This window comes from Petromyzon marinus, chromosome 46 (assembly GCF_048934315.1).
Source record: "Petromyzon marinus isolate PM22_M1 ecotype Great Lakes invasive population chromosome 46, UKy_Petmar_22M1.pri1.0, whole genome shotgun sequence".
In the NCBI taxonomy this organism is placed as follows: domain Eukaryota; kingdom Metazoa; phylum Chordata; class Hyperoartia; order Petromyzontiformes; family Petromyzontidae; genus Petromyzon; species Petromyzon marinus.
In genome coordinates this window covers 7788429-7808252 of record NC_133712.1, presented here as the reverse complement: position 1 = coordinate 7808252, position 19824 = coordinate 7788429, and the positions used below count along the sequence as shown (strand labels likewise).

Below are 19824 nucleotides of genomic sequence, written 5' to 3'. Positions count from 1 at the left end.
TGTCCAATCAGAGGCCTGGATTTTCCCGCCCTTTTGATACTCGGATCCCAGCCCTGGTGACGTCACCGCAGTGGTTCCCTCGACGTCCGCTTTCTGTTCTTCCCGCTATCAGCCTACTGACCCGTGTTGTGTGTGTGTGGTTCCACTCGCGGTGGCTCAACAGCCCCTGCCGTGACCATGCAATTACAATACCAGGTCACGGCGCCGCGGTGCACGTCAGCCTCGGGGGTAGGTCGCCCAATTTCCCGGCCGCAGGAAACCATGAAGCTTGATCCCGTTAGGGGCTTCTGGATGAAAACCTGTCGGCCAGGTGACCTTCCCTCCCGGCTCTACGTGGGGCGTGCATTCATGTGGGGGGCGCAGCGTCGGCGTCGTCACTCTCCGGTGGCGGCGTCACGGCGGTGGGCACGGCCCCGACGGAGCGGCTCCGCTGCGGCGGCACCAGAAGGTTCTGCGGTAAAGTGGAGACAGTGGCGCACCAATACGTGGAGTGCAAGAGCCTGGACTCGTCGTTCAAGGTCCTGAGAAACATCCTCCTAAGGTTCAGCCTCCACTTCTCCCCGACGGTCCTCATCTTTGGATACCCGAAGGGCGACAGACCCCAACATCTTCAGGGGCTGGTCAACGTGCTCTTCGGCTACGCCAAGCTCGCCATATACAGGGCGAGGAAGGTGGCCCTGGAGGGGAAACGTCCGGCCAGCAGCCTGGGCATCTTCTGCGCTCTGGTCGGAGCCAGGGTGTGTGGGCTGGAGTTCCGGCATGTGCGGCTGACCCACGCCATGCCGGCCTTCAAGGAGCAGTGGGCGCTGGAGGAGGCCGTGTGCTCGGTGGCAGATGACGGAGAGCTCTACGTGCAGATATAAGCTACCCGTCGGAGGCCGTTTGACTGTGAGGAGGGCTGCGTGCAGATGCAGCACTTGTCGTAGTTATAAAAAAGCGAGAGAGCGAGAGCGACATGGAGTAGGAAGAGAGGGGGTAGAGAGAGAGGGGGGGGCAGAGAGGGGAGTAGAGAGAGAGGGAAAGGGAAACAAAAATAATTTTGGGTCTTTCATTTAAAAAGGGGGGGGGGGGGTCTACATAAAGCAAAGCATAAAAAAACAAAAAAAACCGAAATGATGAACGGAGCAAAGTGCCGACTACACCAAGCATCTTTCGTGTTTCCTCTGATCGTAAAAAAAGAGAGAGACAGGCTAGCAGTGGAGAGGCTAGGAGAAAGAGAGCAGGCTAGCAGTGGAGAGGCTAGCAGAGTGAGAGAGAGAGCAGGCTAGCAGTGGAGAGACTAGGAGAGTGAGAGAGACAGGCTAGCAGTGGAGAGACTAGGAGAGTGATAGAGAGAGACAGGCTAGCAGTGGAGAGACTAGGAGAGTGAGAGAGACAGGCTAGCAGTGGAGAGACAGGCTAGCAGTGGAGAAGCTATGAGAGTGAGAGAGAGCGCAGGCTAGCAGTGGAGAGGCTAGAAGAGTGAGAGAGAGAGACAGGCTAGCAGTGGAGAGACTAGGAGAGTGAGAGAGAGACAGGCTAGCAGTGGAGAGGCTAGGAGAGTGAGAGAGACAGGCTAGCAGTGGAGAGACTAGGAGAGTGAGAGAGACAGGCTAGCAGTGGAGAGGCTAGGAGAGTGAGAGAGAGAGACAGGCTAGCAGTGGAGAGGCTAGGAGAGAGAGAGAGACAGGCTAGCAGTGGAGAGACTAGGAGAGTGATAGAGAGAGACAGGCTAGCAGTGGAGAGACTAGGAGAGTGATAGAGAGAGACAGGCTAGCAGTGGAGAGACCAGCAGAGTGAGAGAGAGCAGGCTAGCAGTGGAGAGACTAGGAGAGAGAGGGAGCAGGCAAGTTGCGACGGAGTCACGTGGTGTTGAACGCGAGGAGTTCTGTTCGAATAAAGTGACAGGAGAAAAAATAGTTGTTCGTGTGAAATAACGCCACGACACAGATATTAGCCAAACATACAAGGAAGGCTATTGACGCGATACGAACCAATGGGATTACTCGATCCATGGATCGCGTAGCAACTAATCGATGCAGTGATTAACCTTGGATTAGTCTGTGATTCAGAGCCTGCATTCTGTGAGTGCATACTTAGCAATGGTGTTCTGATGTCCGTTTTTATATTAACCTTGATTCTGTGAGTACAATCGTATTCTGATCTTGATTTAAAGCTTTCTTTCTCCTCTCTGTGTTGCAATCGAAACGTCGTGATCTATTATTTTCTATTTACGTGACTTTTCTGAAAGACCCAAAGAGTATACAGGGTATACAGGGTGTTTAAAAAAAGATTGACCCGATTTGAAATCGCTGCAACCACGAACCGCCCATGAATGAAACTCTTACCACTTGAAAGGGCGTGGCATAGAGAGGGCGGGGCAGAGAGAGGGTGGGGCATAGAGAGGGCGGGGCATAGAGAGGGCGGGGCAGAGAGAGGGCGGGGCATAGAGAGGGCGGGGCATAGAGAGGGTGGGGCACAGAGTTTCAAATGATGACCGCTCGATGCCTCTCCCAGCGCACAAACAGCCCCTATCCTCAGTCATTCGCAAGACACGCTGCCTCAACGTTGGATAGGTCCCACGGGACCCCAAGACTGGGCGCAACACTCTTGACTCCCTAGATCCCCAGACATCACCACACCCTGCGACTTTTTCTTGTGGGGATACGTCAAAGGCTCGTGGTGTTTTTGTGCCACCATTAGCGACTAATCTGGATGACCTCAAAAACAGAATCACGGCAGCGGTGACTTCAGTGGAAGAAGACTTCACTTTGAGAGGCGTTTGGGACGAATTCAACTATCGTCTCGATGTTGTCCGTACAGCAGGTGGAGGGCACATAGAGCATTTATAAAATGGTTAGTAAAAGTTTATAACTCGTGAAACCGTTTGTAACTTTTTTATGTAATTGTAACATGTTGCCATCGTGAAATATACTGCTTTGAAATTGGGTCCATCTTTTGCTGCTCAGTAATTTGATTGGCTGTCCAATTTTATTCAACGAGAATTTTGGCAGCCTATGGCCTCCCCCGTCGCCCCCACTGATGTCCTCTTCCCCCCCCCCTCCCCATGTGTGCAGATACTACCGACTAAAATGTCGATACTACCGACTCTATTGTCGATACTGCTGACTCTATTCTGTATGTAGGGTGCATAGGCATATATGCCAACAAAATGTATTTTTTTTGGATGGGGTGTCGACAATTTTTGTAAACCTGTTGGATCAACTTTTTACCCCCACATCTGGTGGTGGTTCCACTTTCTATAACTTTTTGACTCAGGCCTTCTGAAAGGCTCTTTTAATTTAGTTGACAGACAAACGGAACACCGGGCTTATACAATAGATGTACAGTAGCATTAACGTCTCGCCCTTTTGGTGTAGTTTCGCAAACACGTCGTCACATTATTAACGCCGCTACCTGATTTGCGTCGCCTCAACCCCACACGTCGCCGACAGCATCGTCGTCCGTCCTTTCTCGTTATCCGCCGCCTCTCTCAGCCTTCGCCTCCACCACCGTACCCTGTGCATCGCTTTGACGTCGTTTCGATATGCGTCGTCGTCACACCTTTCAGGAACGCATTCCCCCCCCCTCCACCCTCCCGACGTTAACCGGGGTGGGGTGGGGGGGGTGGACAGTCGCCTCGCGTCTTACGCACGTTTCCGTGATGCGATGTTTAAATGGCGCGTTACATTAATATAGTTTCATTTTGTTGTTATGCGCCCACTATTGTTGAAGTAACGTGCCCCAGCACGTTGGCCACGGTGTGTGCGGAACGCGTTCAGCAGCGGTGCTTCCCGAGGTGCAGCGGCAACAACCACAAGCGCGGGCAGCTGCATCAGTCGGCATCTCCTTGTCGCGTGCCATTTTGAAGACCTGGTCCGCCTGCCCCTTGTCTTGTGCACACATTTGCCTACCAAAGTCCAGGAAGCAGCTCACGACGTGTTAAAAAAAATATTTGAGTTTCACTTTATTTACTTACTATATTTATGTAGGGGTGTCAGGGGAAGGATTCCCACCAATAGGAGGGCTGGTGGGACGGTGACAGGAGAAGGGGGAGGGGTAATCGAGGAGATATAAGGAGAGAACTGGCAGGAAGAAGGGGCCTTGGGCGGGAGAGAGATTGAGAGACGGCTGGAGAGACGTGTGGATGACAACAAAGGAATAAACACCGGACCCCCTGCAACCCCCCTTGTGTCCGCTCTCCTTTACATTTATTTAAGTAGGCTGTTACCATACCTGTAAACCCCTTATGAGTGTCTACCGTATTACAGACCAATTCAGACCTTATTGGTCACCCCATGCCCTTATAAATCTCAACGTTCATCCTGCAAACTCTTAGGGGCCGTCCATAAATGACGTCACGCGATTTTGGACGATTTTTGACCCCCCCCCCCCCCCATCGTCACACGGCGTCACAAAAGTCAGACCCCCCCTCAAATATGACGTCACAAAGCTATGCCCCCCCCCCCCAATAAAAAAACATGCTTCAAATCGCTTTAAACTATTGTCATGGTAGTTCGTATTTAATGTGGCGCTGCACTCTGATGTTGTAGGAGAAAATATTTATTATAAAATCTATTTAATTAAGTAGAACGTGTTGTCTATATTTATTTAAAGTTGCGTATTTTCATGTGACGTCACATTTCTCACCCCCCCCCTCGTCACACATCGTCACAAATGTCTGACCCCTCCCCCCCTCCTGGGTGCGTGACGTCATTTATGGATGGCTCCTTATCATATGGGAGAAACACAAAAAATAGACAACAAAAATTGCCCGTAAAAAAAGTTTTTTAAACGGCTGTACGCCGTATGGACCTGAAAACTCAAATTCCCTGTACAAGAACACGGGTAAACCGTATGGGTTGACAGGTGTGTGTTACTATCTCGAATACGTGTATGGTAGTATTGTAAATGTTACTTTAACCAGTGAAATGTGTAGACGTAAGAGTGAGGTTCCAAAGCGTGCTCTCCCAACCCCCCCCCCCAAACCATTTCCTTTACTTCTTATGGTGAACATTTTACCTTTTATATTTACCTTTTATATTTTACCTTTTAACTTACGCGATCTAGCGAGTTACGCCGTGAGTCTTTCAAGAACGCAACCCCCCTCCGCGTAAAACGAGTGGTGAACCCACCCCCTCTCCCTCCATCACAGTGGGGACCCACGTGGGAATTAAATCGCCTCTACCGACGTCACAAGCGGATGGCTGCCCGCTCGCTCGCTCGCTGTGTTTGTGCCGACGGATGCACGCCGGGCTGTAGGGAGGGAGGGAGGAAGGGGTAGGGCGTCGAGGCAAGGCTTCCGTGGTGACGTTGGGAAAATAAAAAAAACCGAGCGATAAGAATTTGGCATCCAGCGCACGGGCGACAGGGGTGGGGTGGTTTTGAGGGCGGATTAGGGCGACGAAGCGGTGGCGAATTCGAGACAGCAGCGTCCTCATACACACGAAGCGCGCACACTGCCCACACAGCCACCCACTGCAGCAGCAGCAACAACAACAACCAGCAGCTATGGATGTGAATCAGGTGGGATTCGATGGTTCCGTGCGATACAGTCGCAGCAAATGTAACGCGTGGAAGGAAAGAGAAAAGCTGAGGCAGAGAGGATGACGAGGGATGGTTGGAAAATAGGATTCGGTTTTTGTGTAACAGCAGTAGTGTCAGCGGTCGTTTCTGTGATGTTACCGCAAATGTGCTGCGTTGCTGCAGGTTTAATATACTTACATGTGTGCGTGCGTATGGAAGCTCTAGCCAGTGGTTGGATTAATATTGTACGGTGTTTTTAGATTTTAAAAAATGTTATTGTCCGCTCGATAGATGTGTTCGTATGTGAGATGGTGACACAATGCAGCGCCGTTCATTGTAGCTACGGAGAGAGGATCCTTTGGCCAGTCTAAAGATATTGAATGGCTGTTGAATTTTTTTTTGATCACGTATACTAAGGCTAAGCGACACAAATTACCACGTGATGTTTGACAACGTCGATGCAGATCTTTTTTTTCTTATATCTGCAAGACCAATAATCATCAATATTATGACACGCATTGGTTTCCTTATTCGATATTACAACATGCAATGTTTACTTAGCGCAATCGGTTCTATATTTCTCTTGGATGGTTGCAGATGATTAAAAAAATGTTATCGATTCACGCTAATAATTGTAGCGACGTAAACCACCGAATTGGATCGTTGTAGATTTTAATGTGTACAGTGCACACATTTATTGGACTATTATATGCTAACTACTGTTATCTGTGTTTTTTGCCTTGTGTCTTTAATTGTATAGTTAGTGGCTCAGGGTCGTTTTCGAATCATCAAAGAACCCTTGGGTTTTATCAAGGTCCTACAATGGGTGAGTCCAAATCATATTCCTCTTGTTTATATTTACACACACACATTGTCTTAATAAATTGCAGGATTAGGAGTTGAGTGTAACAGCAGTCGAGATAAAAATGTCCTTCATTCGCTTCGTCGTGGTGGCAGGCAAGCGTGACGAGACTGCCTTCTACGGGGATGTGTTGAACAAAGCAATTAAAATATTGACGACGACGGAACCCTAGCAAGAGTCCGCGCGAGCAGATGATGTTTGTCGTGTTCTATTCACTGGGGACGGATGGAATTGGACAGGTTTGTGTGGAGGAGTGAGGATGATGTGGCGTAGTTGGCGGTGGTGGTGATGGGGCGTGGTAGTGACGGTGGTGATGGTCGTGGTGATGATAGTGGCGGTGATGGTGGTGATGGTGGTAATAACGGTGGTGATGACTAGTGGTGGTGGTGATGATGATGGTGGTGGTGATGGTGGTAATAACGGTGGTGATGACTAGTGGTGGTGATGATGATGGTGGTGGTGATGGTGGTAATAACGGTGGTGATGACTAGTGGTGGTGATGATGATGGTGGTGGTGATGGTGGTAATAACGGTGGTGATGACTAGTGGTGGTGGTGATGATGATAGTGGTGGTGATGGTGGTAATAACGGTGGTGATGACTAGTGGTGATGATGGTGGTGGTGGTGATGGTGGTAATAACGGTGGTGATGACTAGTGGTGGTGGTGGTGATGATGATAGTGGTGGTGATGGTGGTAAAAACGGTGGTGATGACTAGTGGTGGTGGTGGTGATGATGATGGTGGATGCCAGATGCTGATTTCCTTGCTGCACACAAAAAATTCGTTACTCCGCTGCGTGGCCATCCATGCCTTGGGTGCAGAGCATTTTAGTAGGGCGGTGCAGAATGGGGGGGGGGGGGGGGAGAGGGTGCAGAATGGGGGGGGCGGTGCAAAATGGGGGGGGGTGCAGAATGGGGGGGGTGCAGAATGGGGGGGGGGGGTGCAGAATGGGGGGGGTGCAGAATGGGGGGGGGACCTTCATCCAGCAGTGGATTGATCGGCGCTGATGGTTATTTTGATGGTTGCTGCTGCACACATCCATCGCTCACATTTGTTGAGCTCATGGTTAAATTCGATTGGTTTTCGGCGTCAGACTTACACGAATACTATTTCACCTTCACCATCGGAGTATGTAGTCGTGTTTTTTTTTCAATAATAACACTAAGAATTTCCGTCTCTAATTTGTATGATTGTATTACTGCGGTAATACCCGTTATGTTTTGGGGAAAGGGGAGTGGTGGCACAGTGGTTGACGCACTGCGCTATTAACCTAGCGACCCGAGTTCGATTCCTTGTCACGGCTAGCGTCAGTGGCGAGTGATATCTGAACCGGCTCTGGGTTAGCCCGCCTTCAACCCGCATTGGCCAGGGTGGTGAAGTATGGTCAGGCAGTAGATTGACAGAGGGCTGTGAATGAGCGTCATGAAGTGTCACGTTTTTTTAAACATTGATGTCTTAGATTTGTTCACTCTTGCGTCAGTATTTTACAAGTGGAGATCCTTCACTCGATTGCATTTGGACGGGATACCATGTCCGATGTTACATTTGTTACAGTACAATAGGTATTTTTGTCAGTCCACTGCTGGATGACGGCCTCCATACACACCGTGCTGGGTCGTCGGGGTTATTTAACGCCATACTTCACCACTCCTGGGTCCGGTGCGGGTTGAAGGCAGAGAGCATAGACGTCGGAACATAGCCATACAGTACAGCAATGTTCATTAGCTGTTCCTTGGGGTCTAGCCACGTGGCCGCCGCCTGTTTTCATTGACTTCAAAATTTGGGCTGTGCATATTAAGAATATGACGTCAAAGGCACACAATGGGCGACACCCCATTTATGATGACGTCATAGTATTTAATGTCCCCTGCACAGCAAATGGAGCACGCTTTGGTCATTTCCATGCAAACAATTGCTAGACCAGACAAAGATCACCCGTGATTGCCTTTAACAGACTCTTGGGGCAAGTGCAGTTTGTGAGCACCTATGAAGGCCGGCACGGCACACGAGGGGGTGGGTGGGCAGCACCACGCCCGACCGCCTTTGTCTCCCTAGTGGCGATGTGTACACACCGCGCCAGGTACACATTTTGAGGCTGAATCGACGAAAGGCCCAGGAGCGGTAATCCAACCTGGATTGTTGGGTTCTTTGCGCAGCGCGCTCTCCGCTGCATCACCACTCACCAGACACGCACAACAACATACAAGTACTACTCTATCATAATAATCAGCAGGCATGGTTTATCCACTGCTTGATGAAGGCCTCATGCTGTTTTCATCATAATGAGCCGTTGTCTTATCCGCTGCTAGTTGAAGGCCTCCCCAAGCATTTATCATCTCACAGTCCTTACGATGTCACAATCCATCTCCGCAGGGGACATCCTCTGGGATGTGATCTCACCTGAGGATGTCATCTCAGTAAACACGTGGCTGGAACCATCATCCCTGTCTGGAGCCCACCCCTTGTAGCAATATGTTCTACTTAATATTAAGTCAATTTCATGTAATTCCAAACACACCTCTCCAGATTGTATAAACTGTAATACAGTAACGCTGCACATGAAATATGAAACCCATATACTATTCCGAGTGTGTACAAGGGAAATGTGTAGTTTGACACGTACACTTTACTATAATTGTATCCAATGTATTTAACGTACTGTTTAAATCTGTACGCATGGTGCAATATAACAGTTCCTTACATCTGCCTACCCAGCCGCATTGCAGTATTTTGATTAACATGCACTCCTATGCATTGTAGGTGTGGCTTACAAATTCCTATCTAACAAGCAAAACTGGCTGCCAATTGAGGACAGAAATAAACACCCTCATGGTTGGTCTACGTCTTTTAAAAGCATAGATGCCAAGGTCGTACTGTGTAGTGGGCAGCATTTATACTATAAATGTGAACCAAGTCTCATCACGGCGGTTTGTTGTGTGGACATTGGTAGCCGGTCTAAAACCATCAACTCCGATACACCTGATAAAGAATCTGGTTTGATCGTGAAAAACTGAACAGTAACACCGCGTAAAAGAAAAAATATACATGCTGATTTTTTTTCGCACAGTACGTAGGCAATGGTGCTAATGTACAAGAGGCGACGTTTCGGGCAGTGGTTCTCCTTCAGAGCTCACGGAAAGCCCAGGGGAGTGAGTAAAAGGTCCATTGTCCAAAAACTGTCGCCTCTTAATATACTTTTTTCTTTCCAAGGCCACAGCGTTATTGAAGAACGTTGTTGTGGTGGTTGTTAATCGTGTTTGTGGACCACTGCCAATGTAGCAGCACTAGCAGCAGCATCACCAAATTATTCTGTTTGGTTTATGGATGGATTGGCTTAAACCCGGACTCAAACCCATATACTACCAGCAGTGCTGGCTCGGTGCTCTGACACAGTTTGCTCATCAGAATCCGAATATTTATTTGTACCGGATGAATCCGATGAGCTCTAAAGCTATTTTTTACAGATGTCTAGTAGAGAGGGGGGGCAGATGGGAACATTCCATGAGCAGTCAGAGTTTGCCACCACCTCGAAGCCTCCTAGGATCACGTCATTAACGACAACAGAGTATTTTACATCAAGTGAATGTTGCTGCATGGCAAAGATTGATTTGATGCCAGCATAATAATAGTTGTGCGTTGAATGTGTGACGTTGGCTGTCAGCTGGTAAAAATGTTTAAATGAATGAACATTTGAATACACAGCAGGAGAACAGCTACATCAGCAGTCCTCCTGCTGTCTTTGTTTCACACCTGATGACGGTTGCATGTGTTGCGTTCGAAACGTCGGGATCTATTAATTTTTCTACCGACGTGACTTTACCGAAAAAAAGACAAAGAGTATGGATTCCTGCAGTCACAAAAGCTTCAAATCAAGTACTAGCATAATATACAAACCCCTCAACACATTAATCAATAACACTGTGTGTGGCCTTAAAATGTATAATAGGTGACGTTTTGGGGAATATCCCTTCTCTAATAGCGCGTATATACCCGTCCATCATTGATTTATGTGCGATGGGGAAGGGATATTACCTGCATCGTCGGTTATTGTGTATAAGTATATTTTCCTCTTAAGGCCACGGTGTTATGAACGAGTGTGTTGATTTTTGTTGTCATTTGTGCTTATCCACCACTGACAACGCAGCAACAGCATCTCCAAATAGATGCGTGTGGTATACAGTACTGTACTGTGCCTTATCTGGGGGATGCTGCGGTGGTTCGATGGTGAGCACACGCTTGACATACAGCACAGAGTTTGTTTGTCCTTCCCCCGTACCTCCGATTGGCTACGTACGGTACAAACATAAGTTCAACATACATGCATAGAGACCTATAGAATTACACAGAAACCCATAGACTCATCGGACGAACCCATGGACTGGCACACCCCATCACGCACTTTCGGATGCGTTTCTGCGGCCATCTGGAACGCTCTTCCAGTATTAGGAAACCACTGGGAGCTTTGCACTTTCATATCATCGAGATTGACAAACTAATTTCTTTAAAAATATATATCTTTGTGTTTAGTTTGTTGTCCTTCCCCCCACACCTCCAATTAAAGACGTTCAACATCACCGGTTTGAACCCATCCCTCCTCCATCCTGACCCAGCAATTGAAGCAATGGGTGGCAATTCTCTTCAATGCCTCCCTTGCACTCCCAGCAGTAGGTTTATAATAATGTGGACGCACCACGGTGAAGCCAATCGGCCAGGTTTACGTTGCAGTGGGGTCAATTGTGGGTATTCCTTACCCCCTTCCAAGATGCTTTGGGCAGCATTGAAAGTAAGTGTAGGGCCACAACAAAAATACCCTGCCTCGAAATCTGTTGTAAGAGCGCCTTCTTCTGCGAGCATTGGCCTGAGCAATACCTTAATAATCCTCGATTACCTGCCAGCAGTGGCCTGGGCAATACCTTAATAATCCTCTACAGTATATATGACCTTCCACTGCAATGCGGCAAGGTATACAATACTCTATGATCTTGTGCACACGTGTGTGCAATTATTAATCCCATCGCAGGCACATTTTCAAACAATGCGTCCTATGCCGTGCATACCACCGATGATTTTTTGTTGGGCGTTGTATCTCTGATTTATGAAATTTGCAGTGCAATATACAACGTGGCACTGTCGATTCTGCATTATAGGACTGCATTGTTAATGCAGTGATGGTATTTGTTTCATTAACAGTACTGTGTGTGTGCATCTACCAGTCATCTAAGTCGGCCAACCCCACAGCACCTGCAGGGTCTGTCCCGAGACCTCCCGTCAGCGAGCCTTCGACACTTCACTTGGCCTCAAAGTGCACATGCGCCGTGGTGACATCACCGTCACTTAGTGTCGAATGGCAGGGTATTGATATTGGTTATACTGTATACAAGTTGTGTTTTGACGGCGTGTATTTTGAGTGAACCATTCCGCGACGCTGCACGTGCGTACAGTCGTACGTAGGGCTAAGTCAAGGTCTTGCCGATACACGTGCGTGGTTGTAATCTTACCACTGCGCATTAACATGCACGCACAATGTGTCACCGTTTACAGATTTCGCCCCATTGTGTTGGTGTCCAAGGCGAAAGATACAGTAAAAATCATTAAAACAGATACAGTAGGTAGTTTAATGATTATTATGGAGGACACACCGTTAGATGGAATGATGATGGCCAATGGCCAAGACTGCAGCCAAATGGAGCAAAACACACCCCAGAGGCCTTCATCCAGCAGTGGATCGATGGTGGCTGATGATGAGAGTACAGTAATACTGCAATGTTGTACACCCATAATGAGGTCTCCTTTGCAAATGTTAGTGTCTGGGATAGATTTTAAAAATGCCATTGTTAAAAACGTGACATTTGCTGTAACTACTCTACATAACACAGTACTGTTAGACAATCATGACCGATTTAAATGATCATGTCATCGAAGGACTTGAAAGCTTAAATTTGTCACAAATACTCTATTGTATGATATATTAAAATCTGTCCTGTAAATTTGGAACATCTGAAAGGCAAACATTTATAATTTTGGACTCCCAATAATTATGGTGTAGAGGTTGAGTGGTTTCATTTATAGGAGTAACCTAGAGTACACTAGTGCATTTAGTGTCATGCTAAACACTTACATATGATCCCACATGATCAGCAAACCATGTAATTGAACTCCCACGTGAGAGTGGCCCTAAAGCCAACAGAAAGCAGACAAAGCCTGCGAGAAGTTACTGCACCGTATAATAGTAAAGTCTCGTATAATTCATCGTCAGCCATCGTCAGGAAAGTGCCAGATGAAGATTTACCCAAGCCACCGCCATCCCTCGTGATCCTGCGATGCAAAGAATCCAAGCCAACATCTTAGGCCCAACCTCATTTCATCGCTCCGTGTCAATAGTGCGTAACTGTCGTACACATTATAAAGTATAGATTATAACCTTAAAATGAAATGTCTGTGTCACCACGGCGTTACAAATTGCACACGAACGGATGCAATGAATATCACGTCGCGCTCTGCTGTTCGCTTGCAAGTTTCAGATTTACTGCAATACACCCGTCCTCGGACGGGAAAAAGGCTAGTAATAATAATAACAACAACAACGCATTCAATCGAGCACTCTGAGGTGTGGAGCCAAGTGCTGCACTATAAACATGGTGTCCTGGTGCTGTTCACCAGCAAATTTAGTTTTTACCTGACTACTGCACGGCGATATACAGTACAGTATGTATAATGCACAATGCAAGATAAATAGCCGGTTCCTATTACCCGCGGGTAATCCGCGGTAAAGGATGTCATGTCATTATTCTTGTCCGAAATGTTATCGTGGATAATTAATACTGTTTTCTGCGGGATCATCCGTGATTTCTCTTACCCCGTGGATAAGAGGGGTAATATCACGGGATAACCCCGCGGTTTACGGGAATCCGTGATACTGGTCCCCCCCATATCACCACGGATAAGAGTTGTTCTCTTGCACTGTACATGTACTTCACGCCATAAATGACTATACTGCATAGTACATTTAATTTAGAAATCGTGTGGTCGTTGGATCTCTATTCAAAAGACTTCTTGCGGAACAACATCTTGAAATGCAGTTTAATTTCGATGATAAATATTGCGAAGTAAATTTTGCACTGTACTGTATTGGTGCAGTACTCCAGTATAATTAACAGTGCATTTTGTGTGCCTCAAAACCATTGCCTGCTACAGGAGTAATATTTGACAGCACACAGGGGTTGTGGTCCACTGCCAACCATGCAGCTATGGCTATCGTGACTTAGGGGTGACCTCTAGAAATGAGGCATTGGGCTGGGTGGCTTGGAGGGATGCCTATTGAGGATTTTTTGCAGCCGCATTGACCGGATCTTGACCACAGTGGATTGGCACTTGGGCCACAGCCGAGTTATCAGTCAGGCCAAATTGATCATTATAATTATCCGTCTATTTAGTGTTAAATAAAAAAAAATCCCATTGTTTTCCCGGGACAATCCTGGTTTCCGCAAATGCCGTGCCGGTGTCCTGCAGATTTAGCGGGGGGGAAAAAATGTGGATTTCGTCCTTGTGTGATATTTTCTGGCCTCGTGATACAGGCAGGGCCACCATTGTCAGCGCTGCTCCACTATGTGGGCAGCGCTGGTGATGGAGTGCATTGTAGTGCTGCGGTTAGCGCTACGCTGCACTACGAACCTGGTGACCCGAGTTCGATTCTCGCTCACGGCCAACGCCGGTGGCGATTATATGAACCGTTCCTGGGCCTCCCCTAGGTCGACTCAGCCTCAGATGAGTACCTGGTGCGGTGTGTAAAAACATTGCCACCAGGGAGACAAAGGCACCCGGACGTGGTGCTAGCCACCCCGGCCTTTGTAGGTGCTCGCAAACAGCACTTGCCCCAACAGTCTGTTATGGCTATCGGGGGGATCTTTGTTGCTTTGTAAAAGTGGATGGGGGTGATGGATGGAGGGAGGGACTGGCAGCTCACCAAGCTGTCCTGGTTAACCCTCCCAAAAATGTGTGCTTTTGCTCTTTAATGTGTTTCTCTTTCTCCTTGGCGTATCATGTTCTGTATGACAACGTGAACGTGCACTGAATGTATAAAATGATAAGTATAGAATTGTACCACAATACTCTTTCTGAATTATTTGTGTTAGTGTAGTCACATGGTAAAAAATAGGCATGTAAAACGTCACCCTGTGATTTAGATTCAGCATGTTTGGTCACATAAACCATTACAATCCGTACGGCAAGGGCAGGCCCTTATCCAGCAGTGGATTGACAAAAAGGCTGTACATTAACATGTTAATATCATATTGTACTATACTCCCAAATGTACTGGTTTACCTGGGACAGTCCCAGTGGTTTCATAATGGCTGTCCCACTATCCGCGAAGCATTTGTTTGATCCTGCATTTTATCCCGGATTTAAATTGTATGGTCGACTCGCCAATACTTTACTCGCCAATATTTGACTGACTCACCAACTGAGTCACAGACGTTATCTTAGGGGCAACACTATTTATTTACAAAACGGCTCATGACATAACACAATCTACACTCGGGTCTCGAATGCCCATCTAACCACGCTACGGTAGAACTATCCCGGTCCGGACCACAAACCGGGTCCTGGGCCGCGTGGCTAGAGGCTTCTTCTCCCCGACGTGGATCTTCGTAACACCAGCACACGAAGAGCCTCGAGCTCCTCACGGGGCCCTCCTTATATGCCCCCGGGCTGGGGCTGGCTCCGCCCTTCGCCCCGCCCACCTTCCAGGTCTCTCGAGCTCTTTCTCGAAGGTTCCCGAGAGCTCTTTTATACCACGTGACCGCTCCGCAGGCCCCCGTCCACCGGTAGCCCCCCTCCAATATCATCCGGTCACGTGACAGCAGGTCAACCAGCGTATCATGCCCCAACGTAACCCTGGCTGGCTGACGCTCACTCACTGGGAGCCCGCACCGCACACTGCTCGCGGTGCCTCTGCGCTGACCAGCGCTCACCCAACCCCCGCTAGGGTTGGTACTACATCCCAAAACCCGGGCTGCCCATAATGACAACACATTACCCACCGTGGCTTCGTAAGCCCCGGCACCATACAGTGACAAACACAGTCACTACACATGTGTAGAGTAGTGAAATACGCGGTGCGCACAGTTAACCGAGGACAAACAGGTGCGCGGGAGGTTTGCACGGACAAACCGCCAGTTGTAAGGGGCGAAGCAGGTCCAAACGGAGTCGACCGGTTGTGCCTGGAGGTGTTGCCAGAGAGACGGGAGATGACGGTTGATTGATGGGTCAACAGGCGCCAGCTTGGCGAGAGCCTAAAGAGACGCACGGGAGGATTCGGATAATTAGCAGAGGAATATACGGGCGTGTGCGTGAGCGGAGCAGAGAGTTGTTGCCGGGGGCCAAGTGTGAGGACATCTCGCTGCTGCCGCTCCGGCCGTAAACGAGACCTCAACCCTCACGCCGTCGCTGGGGGGGTGTTGGCTGATCCCCCCGCCGGGACAGACGGGTGAGCGGGTCAGAGGGAGCGTAGGTGAGGACAGCGGTGGAGATGCAGAGACGCTGAGGGCGAGGACGCTGTGTGCGCAGTCGCCGAGTGCGAGGACGCTGTGTGCGGAGTCGCTGAGAGCAGACCTGCTGAGTGCAGGATAAGGGAGGTGAAAGGTAGATAAGAGTGGGGAGAAGTTACACATAAGTGACCATGTAGCTAGTTATAGGAGTGCCTACAACTGGTGCAATAGGTGAATAAAGTGTAAGCAGGTGACTTGTTACAGTGTGTCAGTGTGAGTAATTTTTGAAGACACTATACATGACTCACCAATACATGACTCACCAATACTTGACTGACTCACCAATACTTGACTGACTCACCAATACTTGACTCACCAATACTTGACTCACTCACCAATACTTGACTCCCAATACTTGACTCACCAATACTTGACTCCCAATACTTGACTGACTCACCAATACTTGACTCACCAATACTTGACTCACCAATACTTGACTCACCAATACTTGACTCACCAATACTTGACTGACTCACGAATACTTGACTCACCAATACTTGACTCACCAATACTTGACTCACTCACCAAAACTTGACTCACCTATACTTGACTGACTCACCAATACTTGACTCGCTCACCAATACTTGACTCACCAATACTTGACTCACTCACCAATACTTGACTGACTCACCAATACTTGACTCACCAATACTTGACTGACTCACAGTACTTGACTGACTCACCAATACTTGACTGACTCACCAATACTTGACTCACCAATACTCGACTCCCAATACTTGACTCACTCACCAATACCTGACTTACTCACCAATACTTGACTGACTCCCAATACTTGACTGACTCACCAATACTTGACTGACTCACCAATACTTGACTGACTCACCAATACTTGACTCCCAATACTTGACTGACTCACGAATACTTGACTGACTCACCAATACTTGACTCGGTCACCAATACTTAACTCACCAATACTTGACTGACTCACCAATACATGACTGATTCACCAATACATGACTCACCAATACGGATAATGAGCGAAGCTTACCTGAGTATTGGGCGGGAGGTTTTTCAGAGGAGCAGATGGGGCCCAAGGTCACAAAGAACGAGGGCCCCCTCACGGCGTGGCGCAGTGCTAGCGATTGGCTGTCCTGTTCACCGCATTGAACACGATGGTGAATGGCATGCAATCCCTACCCTCTCCCTGCCTTGCCCATTGCACTCTGGTGTTTGCTCCAGATTTACAACACTGTGCTGATCTCATTAAGGAGCATGAAGCATCACGCGAACTCCAGTCATCTTTGCAACGGCTGTTTGCTAACCGTCAAACAAAGACGGCCACTGCATCGTGCGCTTTCAGATGCGTGTCTGCAGCCGTCTGGAATGCTCTTCCGATATTAGAAATTCACTGGAGTAATGCACTTTTAAATATAAATTCAAAACGAATTTCTTTAGAACAGTTTTTTGCATTTAGTTTGTTGTCATTCCCCCGCACGTCCGATTAGCACAGTTGGCTACGTATGGTGCGAAAGAAGTTCAACTTACATACATATATTACCGTATTGCTTGTAACTTACAGATGAGTAGCCACCAGAGCTGTTGGTTGCCTCCATTAAACATATCTGTTTATTCTTCATCATTTGCTTCACGCTTTCGTCAAAAACGAATGCACAATTTGAAAGAGGGGGATTCTGTATTTGCCTATCATTGGCCATTGCTCATCCGATGGTTCTCAGGCACGTGGAATTGAAGGACAAGCATCTGTCAATGCATCGGGTTCTGTTCTTGCGCATGACAGCAGCAATGTGTTCAGGAGCTGGATGCCAACGTCGATGTCTGCTGGCCACGACGAGAGGGCTTCAGGAGCGAGAGTTGGTGTAGTGTTGCTATTCATCCTCCGTTGGACGAGCGCAGACTACAGTGGTTTATTATACGAGCCATAGATTTGATTGCATGGCCACATATTCACTGCGGTTTGTATAGAATTTTCCATTTGTTATATCGAGAGTACAGCGACATGGTTATGGGCATGTATGAACAATAACGGCATTTAATTTCAAATGCACTCGGATGCCCGCTTCCAGTCTGAAGCGCTCGCTTGCATAATCAAGCCATGGCCCGGAGCGCAGCCGCACGTGACAGTCGCCATCACGGTGCAGGCAGAGCGCCGCGCACACGACTCGGCAGATGCGCAATGTTAAGGACACGCAATCGCACGGCCGTGCATGAGCAACCCTTCCATGTAGGGCTATTCTAAGACGCTTTCGCGCAAGCACCGCGCACACGGACGCGCGGTGCTTTGCGCGAAAGCATTTCGGGGTCGGTGGAACGGTATTTGCGTCCGTACTAACGAGCACCCTCGCCAGCGATTGAGAAGGAGACAAGGGAGCCATTGGGAGCCGTGTTGGGAGCCGTGTTGGGCCACACAATACGACTTCCATTTTAGAGCGTCGCAAGATATTAATTGGCTGAACATTTAGTGTAAATCCTGCCGTGCGTTCGTTTTTTTTTTCAAGAACAGATCTTGCCCTCGCTCACAATACCCACTCACTCCCTCACCACTCACTCCCTCACTCACCCACTCATTCACTCACCCACTCATTCACTCAACTACCCATCCGCTCACCCACCCCACTTGCTCACCAACCCACTCGCTCGCGCTCACCCTTCACTTACTCGCTCACCTTGGCGAATGCGCATATTTAACATAATTCCACTGCATATTGTTTTGATTTTTGAAACAGATCTCTTCGTCGGTGCTAAATGCGCTAAACCGTGTTGGGAGTTCTATATCTGTGAAATGTATTTTGCATCCTCTGGAATGATCCTTAAAAAAATACAGGACGATACATTTACAGTGAGGGAAAAAAATATTTGATCCCCTGCTGATTTTGTACGTTTGCCCACTGACAAAAAAATGATCAGTCTATAATTTTAATGGTAGGTTTATTTGAACAGTGAGAAACAGAATAACAACAAAAAAATCCAGAAAAACGCATGTCAAAAATGTTATAAATTGATGTGCATTTTAATGAGGGAAATAAGTATTTGACCCCTCTGCAAAACATGACTTAGTACTTGGTGGCAAAACCCTTGTTGGCAATCACAGAGGTCCGACGTTTCTTGTAGTTGGCCACCAGGTTTGCACACATCTCAGGAGGGATTTCGTCCCACTCCTCTTTGCAGATCTTCTCCAAGTAATTAAGGTTTCGAAGCTGATGTTTGGCAACTTCAGCTCCCTCCACAGATTTTCTATGGGATTAAGGTCTGGAGACTGGCTAGGCCACTCCAGGACCTTAATGTGCTTCTTCTTGAGCCACTCCTTTGTTGCCTTGGCCATGTGTTTTGGGTCATTGTCATGCTGGAATACCCATCCACGACCCATTTTCAATGCTCTGGCTGAGGGAAGGAGGTTCTCACCCAAGATTTGACGGTACATGGCCCCGTTCCATCGTCCCTTTGATGCGGTGAAGTTGTCCTGTCCCCTTAGCAGAAAAACACCCCCAAAGCATAATATTTCCACCTCCCATGTTTGACGGTGGGGATGGTGTTCTTGGGGTCATAGGCAGCATTCCTCCTCCTCCAAACACGGCGAGTTGAGTTGATGCCAAAGGGCTCCATTTTGGTCTCATCTGACCACAACACTTTCACCCAGTTGTCCTCTGAATCATTCAGATGTTCATTGGCAAACTTCAGACGGGCATGTATCTGTGCTTTCTTGAGCAGGAGGACCTTGCGGGCGCTGCAGGATTTCAGTCCTTCACGGCGTCGTGTGTTACCAATTGTTTTCTTGGTGACTATGGTCCCAGCTGACTTGAGATCATTAACAAGATTCTCCCGTGTAGTTCTGGGCTGATTGCTCACCGTTCTCATGATCATTGCAACTCCACGAGGTGAGATCTTGCATGGAGCCCCAGGCCGAGGGAGATTGACAGTTCTTTTGTGTAT

General features: G+C 48.1%; 1 protein-coding gene across 1 annotated transcript in view; it reads left to right on the top strand.

Moving 5' to 3' along the window:
* Nucleotides 1-5258: 5258 nt before the first annotated feature.
* The window catches only part of LOC116952301 (synaptophysin-like), a 70878-nt gene continuing 56312 nt past the window's right edge, over nt 5259-19824 (top strand). The window contains exons 1-2 of the mRNA XM_032971519.2: nt 5259-5505; nt 6266-6331. Coding sequence (XP_032827410.1) covers nt 5491-5505; nt 6266-6331 — 81 coding nt within the window. The 5' untranslated portion in view covers nt 5259-5490. The remainder of the gene's footprint in view (nt 5506-6265; nt 6332-19824) is intronic.